Source organism: Primulina eburnea, chromosome 2 (assembly GCF_022965805.1).
Source record: "Primulina eburnea isolate SZY01 chromosome 2, ASM2296580v1, whole genome shotgun sequence".
Taxonomy (NCBI): domain Eukaryota; kingdom Viridiplantae; phylum Streptophyta; class Magnoliopsida; order Lamiales; family Gesneriaceae; genus Primulina; species Primulina eburnea.
In genome coordinates, this window is record NC_133102.1 from 41,472,478 (window position 1) to 41,485,411 (window position 12,934).

Sequence of the window (12,934 nt, forward strand, 5' to 3'; positions counted from 1 at the left end):
CCCCACTTTGACAGTAGCCCTCTTGACTGGTTCACTGTCTTCCTCCGATAATAGATCATCATCTTCCTCCTCATTATCTTCAGTAGCCTTCCTCCCAAATTTTTTCTTCTCTTTAAATGACTCCTCTACCCCAGATCTACGTTCAGCAGCTTTTTCTCTCAACAAACGTCGTTTTTGGGTTCTAGAAAGAGGCTTTGGGAATTTTGGATGTTCTACTCGCCTCCATACACCATCAGGGATTGCTCTGGGAGGAACAACAAAGCGGGAATTCCTCTCATATTTTTTATCAGTGTTCATAAGAGATGGCCTCTGTATTATCTTATGAGATGACTGCTGGCCACTTCTTCTCTCGTTATTCATCGACCAAGAATATGGGCTCCTTCTGAGGTACTGGTTCACCGGCCTTCTGGCCATGGATTCCCTGTCATACCTCATATTCCTTCCAGTATAATGCAGATCTTCCTCACTGTAATAGCGGTCTTTTCCATGACAAGTTTCTGATTTCTTCTCTTTAACCTCAAACATCATTTTCCGAGGCACCCAACACCTCTTTACAGTAATTCTCGGCCTAATGGACATGTCCCTGTTTCCACTCCTCCTCCTCTCATTGATCAAGAAGCGCAAGTCAGTACTGCTCATGTTCACATTGGCTATCGGGGGAAAAGGATCTTCATCCACGATCATTGCCTCTTTTTTCTCGGGGAATTTCAAGATCCCCTTGTTGATTCTTTCCTGCAAGACATTCTTGAAAGCCCAACAAGCATTAGTATTATGATTGAAGGAATTGTGGTACTTACAGTAATCTCTCCCTTTCAATTCCTCCCTAGTGGGCAGCTTATGGTCTGGGGGGAATGTTATAAACTTTTCCTTCACTAAATGATCAAAGATTTCCTCCGTCCTTGATGCATCGAACGTATAGGGAGCTTGCGCTGGAGGCATGTTTTTCTTGGAAAGTTCTTCACCCTTGCGCCTCAACGAAGGGACAGTGTGTGATCCGGAATTTGCTACTTCTGCCAACGCAACTTCCTCCACTTCCTGGAAATAAGAGCCCACTGTAGATTTTCTTTTATGGCTCTCCTCTCGTAACAATTCCTCATACTCTGACACTTTGGCAGCGAGTTCATAAAAGTCATGGAATTCCATCCCTTGGAACTTCTTTCTAAGTTCAAAATCGAGTCCTCGTTGTGCCATCTTCACGTACTCTGATTCAGGAAGGAAAACTCTGGACCTGCTTCTCACCTTCTTGAATTTACAAATGAAATCATTAGCAGATTCCCCGGGTTTTTGGACCACTCTTGACAATTCTGCTATACTAATCTCAGGTACCGTCCTGAAGAATTGTGTATGGAATTGACGTTCCATATCATGCCAAGTCATAATAGAGTTCCGAGGCAGCGTTGCATACCATGTGAAAGCAGTACTGGTCAGGGAATTTGGGAACAAACGTAACTTGTAATTAGAAAAGTTCTCCAAATTTGCCAATTCCCCACACTGAATTGTAAACCTGGCTACATGTTCCATTCTGGATTGACCGTCTTCCCCGGAGTATAACGTGAAGTCTGGAATGCGATATCCTCTTGGGTAAGGGTTTTCATAATCCACGATATCAGGATACGGTTTATGGAATTCTGGTCGGTTGATTGGCCTCACTCCTGGGCCATACAACTCTTGAATCACATCACGTATCATCTCAAAATCCAACGCTGGAGTTTGTCTTAAATGGTGAGGGGAATAGTTTTCCCCCCGAGTGTTATTCCCCGAACCTGGCGCTGGATATCCACGCACTCCCCCGTCAACATACATCCCTGGATGTGAGTTAGGAGACGTCACAGAGAACACGTTACCAGCAATTTGTTTGCCATTGTTGCAGTTTTGGAACTTCAATCCCAATTCCTCATCCCTCTTGTGCGGAGGAGTGTATCTCCCTCCCCTGGCAGATTCTGGACTTCGTGTTTCCCCCAAGCGGCGATTTTCACCTGCTTGAGAAATTCCTGAACCCTGGCCTTGATCTTTTAGCAATTTAACGTCAGTTTCTTGGAGTTCCGTGTTTTCTGGTGTAACAGCCTCTCCTCTTACAGATTTCCTCCATTCCTTCATTTCTGCCACAAATTCCATCATAACAGTAGAGAAAGTTTGGGTCATTTCCTTGAAATCACAGCGGATATTTTTCTCCATAGCCAACATAAAGTTCAGCGAAGACCCGTCACCACCAGAAATAGCAATTCCTTCTTTCATAGTTTCTTCCTCGAACTGGTGTACAAGCCTTTCAACCGTTCTTCCTTCTGCATCAGTTTCTTCCTCCTGTGAACGATGATTTTTTCCATGTGATGGAGGAATTCTTTCATTCTTCTCAGTACGCTTTGGAGGCATTTGGTCCCACCGGGCGTGCCAACTTGTTTGTCACGAAAATTGCGGGCGTGCCAGGCACGTGTTCGTGCCAAATTTGTGAAAATAATCTGACTTCTTTTACCAAACGTTGTGTTTCTCGATTCGATCGTTCGTTCTAATTCCCTCGAAATGTCTCCAAAAATGAGAACATAAAATGAAGAATATACTGAAATTAAAGGTGGAATTCATAAACAACATCAATATTCATTATGCTGCCATGAATTTGATCGACATTTTTACAAGAAAGTCGGAGGAATATGCGAAATATGAAGAAACTAAAATACTGGAAAATGAAAAATGAGCGTGCAATTGATGATAGAATTCTGCAGAGCTTTTACTGTAGATTTTTTGTGTGTAGTTGTTGAGTGCCTTCTCTGATTCCTTCGTTCCCATTTTTGTACAACTCCCCTAAACGGTTTGGCCATTTTCCACGTCTATCCATTATGAGTCGTGGATCACCTCCTCCGTCATGGCCTTCAACTGACACTTTATGGGCTTGTTCATTGGGCCTTCTCATATTCTGCAGGCTTTTATATTGGATGGGTTTTCAAATATTTGGGCTAAACACATGTATAAAATCTTGAGCACAAAAAGATTAAATTTCTAATTTATTTTTACTTCAAAAAACACAGATCTAATTAATTATACATGCTACACAAATATAGTAGAGTAATTACGACTTTGTCTGGACAAATACTTATAAAACTTTTTGCAAATTTTTTTTCTATAAAAAATTTTAGAAGTTGTTTTAAGAATAAATGTGTTTGGACAATTTTTTTTTTGAAAAAAAGATTTTATTGTTAAAAATAATAAAGAAGATGTTTGAAAAACTATTCTATAAAAACCATTTAATTATCTTTATCTCATGTTTTTTTATTATAAAATATCTCTCAATTATTCTTTAAAAATCTATATATATATAAAAGCAGAGTTTTTGCCAAAAATAGTAATTTCCCGCCAAAATGTCATTTCTATAAAAGGAAAGATTTATCATCAATATTGAAATATGTGTACTGCAATAAATGATCACTTCAATTATTGTTTGCATTGATTATATCAATTCATTTAATTCAATTTTGAATTTAATTAATTTTTGTATTAATTCAAATGTAATTTATGTATTAAATATTTTTTTACTCAAATTAAAACTAAACTATATTGAAAAATTAAACTGTATTAAAAAATTTTGCATTAGTTATATCAATCAATTTAAGTAAAAACTATATAAATAAATTTAAAATAAAAATGAATGCAATGTTCAGTATCAGTCATGAAGTAAATCATCCAAAAATAAATTTTGCTATTTTAAGTAATTTATTTCTCAAAATACTTACTAAAAAATAAATACTATATTTAATTAGTTTATTTAAATTTTCTAAAACAAAAATTGGTTGAGTGTTAAAAATTATCATTACAACAAAGTATTCCAATGGACATTAATGTACTATTTAATAATCATAAATTTTTTATCCCAAATACATATTATTTCGAAATTACCTTAATTTTAAAGAATTATTGCATTGTAGTTTTCTTCCAAAATCATATGTATATTGTATATCTTGATTTGTCTTCTTAAAAATTCAAATAAGATAGCACAAGAAATTTAAAAGAGATATATTCAAAAGAATTTCAAATAGACATTAAATTACTTTCGATATTATCCTCAATAATCAAAAATATTTGACACTCAATGCATGCAATTCGGGATTTCCATAATTTTAAAGAGTTAAAGTATGTTGTAATTCTGTCAAAAGCATCAAATGTATACTTTTTGTCCCTTGAGATGTCTTATTTGAATTTTAAATTATAATAATACAATATTGCATATTATATTAGAAACCAATTTTATTAAAATTTTTCTTATTAAATTTATTTATTCCAAAATTGAATTCTGAAATGGCTCTTCTTTTCAGCAGCATATATGAGTTGAATCTTTTTAAGATGTAATGTTCGTTTAAATTTAGATTTGTTCGTTATTATGAAATACCTACATATGGAAACAACGAGACATTAAGTTTGAAATATATGTTTCATGATCAAGAAATAAAAAATATTATTCTTCTATTTATACAAAATTTTAATTATTATTTGTTACTAATGTGATAATTTTTTTTTATATTACAAAGTTCACGGATACATGATAGCATAATGTTCCGTAATGGAAATGATTGGACCAATTCTAAAGAAAGCAAACATCTTATTAGAAGACACCTTTTAAAATTTGTTGACATTATTTTGGAATACACATAGTAAATGTTAATAAAATAACTTTTATGATTTATACATAATCTACTTATGATCAAATGTTTCATTTTTCTTTCGAAATAATAAACTGTTGTGTATATTACGAAGAGATTTTGTAAATTAAATCACAACCTATTTGGATAAAGATATTGATGAAAAAATTATTGTTATCATTCAAATGTGTCAAACACGTGTCATGTCACAAAATTGTTTGTGAATGTGGATTTACACGAAATTACTGAATTTTAAAAAAGTATATTTTATTAATTTTAATGAATGTGATTTAAAAATATTTGCTTATCACATGTTAAAAAATAATAATATATAACTTCTCGAAAAGTAAATAATTAAATATGTATTAAGGTTGATGGCCGACATCAATAAACTAAACACGATAAACATCATGTTATTGTCTTAGGCTAACACGATCTAAAAATTTGATATATGATAGTGATTATTATCCAAAAAAATTAATCGACATGCGTTGTATGTAAGAAACTTTTTAAAATTAGTGAAAAAATAGTTTTTTTTTAATTTTTTATAATTGTATTACTTTTTTTAAAATTTAAATATCTATTCATTTTTCATTAATTTTTAATAATATCATCCCGTGCATCGCACGGGTTAAATACTAGTTGTACTAAAAAGTAAGTTTTTCTAAAAAATATTTGAAAACATTTTACAAAATCTTATACAAACATACAAACACACAAACACAAACTTTAAGTATTTTTCATTTATAAAATACTAAAAATGTTTTTTTAAGTGCTTTTCCAAATGAAGCTTATATGTATCACCTTTTTTCATTTATCTCAAATATGTAATTAATATCTATAATTATTACTATTGTTTCTATAGCAATTCTCAACAATTTTTTATATACCATCAAAATACTCATCGTATAAAGAAATTTGAGCATAGAATTGGTTTTTTGAGCAATATTTTTTAAAAAAATCAAATAAACATATATATATATATATATATATATTTATGTATTTATGTATGTATATATAGAACGATATAGTAAATACTTGAAGAAATAAAATTGTATCTTATTGATTATAATTTTTGGATAGGGATAGATCATAATTATATTTTCATAATTGATTGTTTATGGCATAATAAATACATTGGTTTATCATATTGATTATAATTTTTGGATAGGGATAAATCATAAATATATTTTAATAATTGATTATTTATGAGGGGAAGTTGGTGAAAAATCCCCAATGAAAACATTTCTTTGGCTTCACTCCCTACCCACAAAATTGTGGTACTATGTCATACAAAATGTGATACACTTCATGTGGAAATGTGGTATACTTCATGTGGAAATGTGGTACTAAAAAAGTACCTAGGGACTGAACACAAAAAATAATGACGGCTGGGGACTGAACCCAAATTTCCCGTATTTATGACATAAAAAATACATTGGTCTAAAAACAATAATATTTGTATAGTGAAAGCAAAATGGGTAATAATTTTGAGAAAAACTTTTGTGAGACGGTTTTATGGATCGTATTTTGTCACACATGTCTCTTATTTGGTTCATCCATAAGAAAATATTACTTTTTATTGTGAATATCGGTAGAGTTGACTCATCTCACAGATAAAGATTCGTGAGACCGTCTCACAAAAAAACTTGTCAACAATTTTATCCTTGAACAGTCAACACCCACGTGAGTTGCGGGGCCTCCTGTGATATCTTTACACTCCAAAATTCTTAACACTTCTCACTTCCCTCGAATAATCACCAATAGGTTGATTAAAATTATATAATTTGATATCAAACATGATTTTGTTTAAATATAATATGTAGTGATTTTGAAACTTACTTCAATTTTATCCTTCTAAGCAAGTCGAATAATTTGAATGCAATATACTTGAAATTCATCGTTTCAAGTTCATCGATCCAAACACAATCTTATTCGTCATTTTCAAGACACACTTTAAATTGAGATTTCTCACTTACATCTTCTATATTCAAATACTTGCACATAAATAAAAAATATTACATGTAAAAGAAATAAGTGTCAAATACTTTAGGCATGAATGTAAAAAAAAAATCTCACTATAATTACATCGATTTCGACCATTTAATCACATATATGTGTCTAGCCTCTAAAGAAGTATCTAAATTAGTAGGCTAGATGAACGTTTGACCAAATATCAAGAATTCGATTCACCTATCAATACTTTCTCTGAAGAACTTGTCAAATGTAACGTGATTTACAGTCAATTATAATAGCTCATGAAGCTGCAAATTCTCCTATCATAAATATATAAATATATATATATATATATATATCCCTTCAATTGAAGCAACCCTACAATTTTTTACTTTTTTGGCTTCCTTCAATTGAAGCAACCCTACAATTTTTTACTTTTTTGGCTTTAATTTTTTAAATAGTTATGTTTAATTTATAATTCATATTTTAAGTAAATAATAATATTTATAGTGTTCTTTATTTTTGCAATTTTAAATAAATAATAAATTAATTTACTTGAAATATTTTAAATATTAATTATAAAATTTGTAACAATTTCAATTGAAAGTAATAACTATAAAAAAATATAAATTTAACAAACAAATAAATTAAATCACCAGTACGTTAAAAAAATAAAATTATGTACAAATTTAAACAATATTTTTTTAAAAAATAAAAAAAATTATAGATCAAATAATTATTTTATTTATACAAAATAATTAATTCAAATTAAAATATATTATAATTTCATTATCATCGTATCATCAAATTAGATATAATTATTAGAAAATAAAAATATTAATGTTGAATATGATCTTTATGTAACACAAAATATAACACAAATGAGTTGATTTTTATGTAATAAAGATAATGTAATAATGCATCACAACTTTCCCTCTCATGTAACAAATTTTTTTTTCTTTTTTCTTCCCAGCTTTTTCTTTGTGTGAAGTCGTGATTTGACAGATGATTTAAAAGCTACACAGCTGGAGAGAAAGTGACGACTAAAGCTTTTTTCCATCAGTCCATATCTTCTGCATTCAATTTGTCCCACTTTTCAAGCCAAGAATCGAGTCTAATCCACTACAAACTTGTTTTTTCACCCCTTCAACCAATGTTTGTAGTGCGGTTGGGGTAGCATAAAAGTAATATTTTATTGTGAAATTGAAGGATATATGTTGATTTAGATAAGTGAGATATGAATCTCTCACACAATCAAAATGGGATACTTGGATGTATTGTGTAAGTACTGTCCTAGGATATTCTAGGACCTCGTCAACAACCTAGGCTTCACCAAACACATAAATTTCCTTCCTTTACTTATGACAATATATCCTAAACGTTTCTTCTTTTACTTTGAAGATTTGGCAACATACAAGTGTCAAATCTTCTCATTTTCCTTTCCTTTAAGGTCCTAAATCCCTTTCGTAGCACACAAAGTGTTAACTTGATCATATAGATTACCATTACGTTATATTAAGTATCCCGGCTTCGATACAGGGCAGACAGAGTGTCAGATAACAAAAGGATTAGATAGAAGTTAAAGAAAACAAAACAAAACAAAAAGGTAGATTTGCATTCTGTGATAGCAAGAGTTGCTACTTGCGACTGCCTTTGATTGTTATATGTCATGTAGTTCTCAGGGGTCCAAAAAACCTCTGACTAAATCAAATGAATAAAGAGGTACCCGGTTCTAATAGATTGGTTCTGGTGTCATCTATGCATATACTATGTATTGACGTTAAGCAGTAGTATGGTAAAATATAGATGATGGATGATACTGAGGAGATCTTGCTTACAGATCCTTTCATACTGTTACGGCCATGGTTTCAGGCTTCAGCTATACAGCTGCACAATGTAATTAGTTCTTCTTATGTGCTACTCGAATTTTCTGCATCAAACAATTTGAAAAGGTGGACATCAGAATCAAGACTTGAAAAAACGAGTGCTCCGCCTTTTTTATGATAAAGCTGTAACTATGTTTCCGTACAAAAGGGTTGGATAAGGCAGCTAATTAATTGTATATCAGAAAAACTTGATCCAACATCCATGCTCTTACCACTAAGTTAATTCCCAGCTTGTTTGTGCAATCAGCTACTGATACCTACATTTCAGTGGTTCCTTTGCAATAATAAAGCAACATGTAAACAGCTGAAGATCGGTAATTTTTTTTAAATGTGAAAGCTATAGAACAAAAAAGGAAGCACAAGGAAATGATGAAAATTAGTAACCTTACCATTTTTAGTTTAATGTGATTTGGGACTATAGTGGAGAGTTAAAGTCGGAGGATTCATCTGGAGGTCGGAAGTGAACTGGTCGGTTTTCTGAAGTGAATTTTGTAGGCGAAGCAAATAAGTTATCAGGAAGAGTGTACTCCAAGCTGGTTCATGACAAACAAGAAACGTATAATAGGAGAAATTTTTTAAGCAAAATTTTAAAATTTCAGTAAACAATTGAACAACAAGCTGAATAGCTGAACTTGGATTTATCATGTATGCTTTCTCAGCAAGGTTATCAAACCGCGTCATGCTGCACTTCTTTAAAATAACTTCTAGTACCTTCCAGATATATCAGATTCATTTGCGTCCACACGCTCTTGGTCATTGGCACCTCGAAGATCACTGTTAATTGCCAATTTAGTTCCTCCAGTCAATTTCCAATCATCAGCTGTAACGGCTTGAGAATTAGCTGCTTCTCGGCCACCATCATCACCTGTAAGAAATAAAAAGACGGCCAATGGTAATTTGTTGAACTTGGATGCCAAGCCATATTACTCGTTGCATGTGTGTTTTCAAACACATGCTTGAGAATTTATGAAATGACGGAGGTTTACAAAACTAACCTCTGGGAACCTCTTGATCAATTGCATTAGAAGAAACAAGAATATTCTGATTTATCAATTCGGACCGTCTTGGAGCAGAAACTGGAAAAAAATTATGCATTTGAGGCAGATTTTTTAGGTCCATTAGGCGTAAATTCGCCATCCTTCTTTCTTGGAGTTCCAAAGCATGCTGTAATTCAGCTTCCTTCTCCATTTTTCTTCTCAGCATCATCTCTTGTGAATTGAGCAGCATTCTCGGTCCTGTGCCAAAAATAAATAAATAATTAAAAGAAGAATCATGTTATAAACTCGCTGTGGTCAGGGTTAATATGCAGCCATCCGTGTGGACATACCAAAAGGGATATCCAGGCGCTCTCTCAAATCAAGTTCCGTAGGGCTTAGAGAAGCATATTCCCCTAACTCAATGTTCTGATGTTTCCTACACGTGGTTCAATAAAAATTGGACATCATGACCAGTACGGGATCAACAATTATAGCTTGTAGGAAGGAGAAAGACGTGATGAAAAACGTACTTGTCAGGGATTGTTCCTTTCTCTTTGTAAGGTTTCACAAGAACACGAGAATCACAAACAAAATGAGGGTTTCCTTTTGCCAAAATGAGCTTCACAGTCTCGGGGAATGCGAAAGTAACAAACCCAAACATTCGTTTTTGCTGATAAGGTATCCTAACATCTTGAACTGGCCCAAAATTACTTCAAATAAAGATGACAAAGCACATTCTAGCATTAGTTCCATGAATGAAAATTTTGATCAACTGTAAAGAAACCACATACCGAAAGTAAACAGATACATCCTCCTCCTTAAATGTACTGTCAGCAGGAAATGTCAAGTAAATCTGTCGGGAACTCAAATTTGCACCAAAACTGACTCCCATTGAAAACGGGTCATTCCTCTCAGGTAGATAGCGGTTAGTTTTTTGGAAATTATCTACCATCATTAGTGCACCGGTGGCCGATCTGACAGTACATGACATTGCTGATGAGAAATTACTTGAACTAGTTCAAACGGAAGACCAAAAAGTGTCGTCCATTATCATTTATCCCCACAGACACAATTATATTACAAAAACATAATCTACTTGTTTAACTTTTCCATCATAAATATACAAAACTACAGTTCACGATTGTCATGGAGATCTATTTTGGCAGGCATTCAGTTCATATACATCTACCAAAAACTAGATTTCACAGTTGAATATACACCAAAGAATGAGGAAGAGAGCAAGAAAAATACCACAATTTGCAATTCCAAAGCCAGGTGAAGTAAAACAAGATGAGATCAAAATCAGAACATAGCCACCTTCTCAAAATGCACATAAAGATAGTATACACAAGCACAATGGCACAAGGGAAAAAACCATGAAAATAAATAATGGCAAAGACTATTTCAACTATTCAGAAAAAAGGTCAATAATTACACTTGTGATGAACTTGATTAAAAAATGAAGGGCAAGATAAATTCCAAACAAGAATTTACCTCTGATTTTCATTCAGAAAGTTAACACGCTTGCTGCATCCATAAGGAGAGTGACCTCCGGAAGCCATGAGCCCGAACCTCTGCTGCTGAATAGCCTTCATTCTATCAAGCCCAGAAAAATTCCTGCATGGAGACTCTACATCAGTAGCGTCCGCACCACCACTGGAACTGTGCAAGAACTTGCAAGAACTACCATTCTTGCAAAACCCCCTCGCAAAGTACGTGCAAGGGGTCCACCCAAATCCAATTCCAGCACCTCCTTCCTCAAGATTAGCAAGAAATGAAGAAGCATCATTCACAGAACAACTCCTTCGGTGAAATGAGTTGGAGTGAGGGGAAGTAGTACCGCTGTTAAAGTCCTCGGAAAAAGGGAGAATCGGAGAACCGCTCCTTCCACTTGGGCTGATTCTTGGATCAGCCATGGAATCATTCTGATCGTGAATTTTCTGGTGCACCTGCACTCCACCACCACCGCTGCCGAACAATTCTTCACCAAACTCATCTCCATACAAAGGCAAACTCGACGAACCCGAAAAACCATAAGCGCCATTTACTGCAGAAGCATAAGAGGCAGGCCTCGGGCTAATCCTTGGAAAAACACCCGCTGGTGAAGAAGGGTTACTCAAATGGAATCCATCACTTGGTATCGAGATTCTTGGGGAACTATGCCAAAATGGGTTCTTTGGCCTTACGGCATTTGAAGCGTAGGAAGAGTGACTACTCGGACTAATTCCCAAACAAATCTTCACTTGATCAACACAACACAACAAAATGTTATCCGAACTCTGGGCTAATCTTATTATATCCCCCTCTCCTTCGCCTTGTATCAGAATAACACCAATGATTTTGGTAGCATTTTCCGGATCCAAACTCTGAATTCTCGACATCAACACTTTGGTAGCCTCGGATGTATCCATGGAGAGTTGTAGGGACTCTTTTCTTTATCTTTTCTCAGTACTTTACTGTGGGTTTTTTTCCCTTCTTTTATTGGGGTTCAGAGTGCAGAGACAAGTTGTATGCCAACTCCAGCAAGACTCCCACTCCAACAAGGGCTTTTCTTTAATCTTTATCTTTTCGTTTTTCCCAACAAAATCTCCGGGATGAGAGTGAGATTAACAGTGAAAAGCGGATGAATTTGTAGGGTTTAAAGTACTGGTTTTTATAGAAGGCTAAAAGCCTTTTTAGAGGGAAACAGAGCAGAGAAATGGTGATCAATGGAGGGGGACTTTGTGTTAATTTGGGGAATGATTAGGAATTGGGTGGCAAAGATTTTAATTTTCATGTTTTATAAAAGGTAAATTATTGGTTGGCATATACATACATGATACATACATCATAGGATTGTGTGAGACTATAATATTAATTGGAAAATGGGTAGATCTTTTAAATATGTTGTTTCCATATAATTCTTAATATTTTTTTATAAAAAAATATACATTTCCTCTCATTTCAAAAAAAATCATAAAACATATTATAATACATTTGTATATCTATGATTATCATATCTTAATAAATCATTTCTCTGTCTTTATCTATATTTGAAAAAAAAGATTAGTCTTATGTAAAGTGAGGATAATAGTGTGTTGATAAAGAAAAAGATAATTTAAGAACACATCATGTATAATTTGTTAGATAAATGAATTAATAAATTAGCATTAAATTTTTCTTTAGGTACCGTTTGGATTGATTTATAATTTATCTCCACATCATTATCTTATCTAATGGATTATCATATTATATATTCATCTATTAATTATTTATCTTACATCAATCAAATAATTGAATTTTAATTACAAAATTACCTTTGATAAATAATATTATTGATATTTTCTAAATGGCAAAATGATAATATAATATGCCCAGTCGTCGAGTCGTGGTTGAGAGTTTCCCAGATATATATATATACACTATATTATGGAGTCATACATTTACCGGGGAGATGCCCCGTGTAGCTGTACTGTTATGTTTACGATGTTTTGAATTGATAGTGGTGTGA

At 33.2% G+C, this 12,934-nt stretch overlaps 1 protein-coding gene across 3 annotated transcripts; it reads right to left on the reverse strand.

The window, feature by feature from the left end:
- Positions 1 to 8,171: 8,171 nt before the first annotated feature.
- LOC140823237 (zinc finger CCCH domain-containing protein 46-like) lies at positions 8,172 to 12,196 on the reverse strand. Of its 3 annotated transcripts, none has more exons than XM_073184468.1 (9): positions 10,939 to 12,196; positions 10,236 to 10,418; positions 9,975 to 10,154; positions 9,795 to 9,880; positions 9,463 to 9,702; positions 9,179 to 9,332; positions 8,857 to 9,000; positions 8,680 to 8,724; positions 8,172 to 8,511 (listed from the first exon to the last, which is right to left on the reverse strand). In XM_073184468.1, the coding sequence occupies exons 1-7, from the start codon at positions 11,853 to 11,855 to the stop codon at positions 8,883 to 8,885; spliced, it is 1,878 nt and encodes a 625-aa protein (XP_073040569.1). In that variant the 5' UTR covers positions 11,856 to 12,196; the 3' UTR covers positions 8,172 to 8,511; positions 8,680 to 8,724; positions 8,857 to 8,882. The 3 variants fall into 3 exon arrangements, with proteins under 3 accessions (XP_073040569.1, XP_073040568.1, XP_073040570.1); XM_073184467.1 differs by having other exon boundaries at positions 8,680 to 8,741; XM_073184469.1 differs by having other exon boundaries at positions 8,680 to 8,771.
- Positions 12,197 to 12,934: the final 738 nt, after the last annotated feature.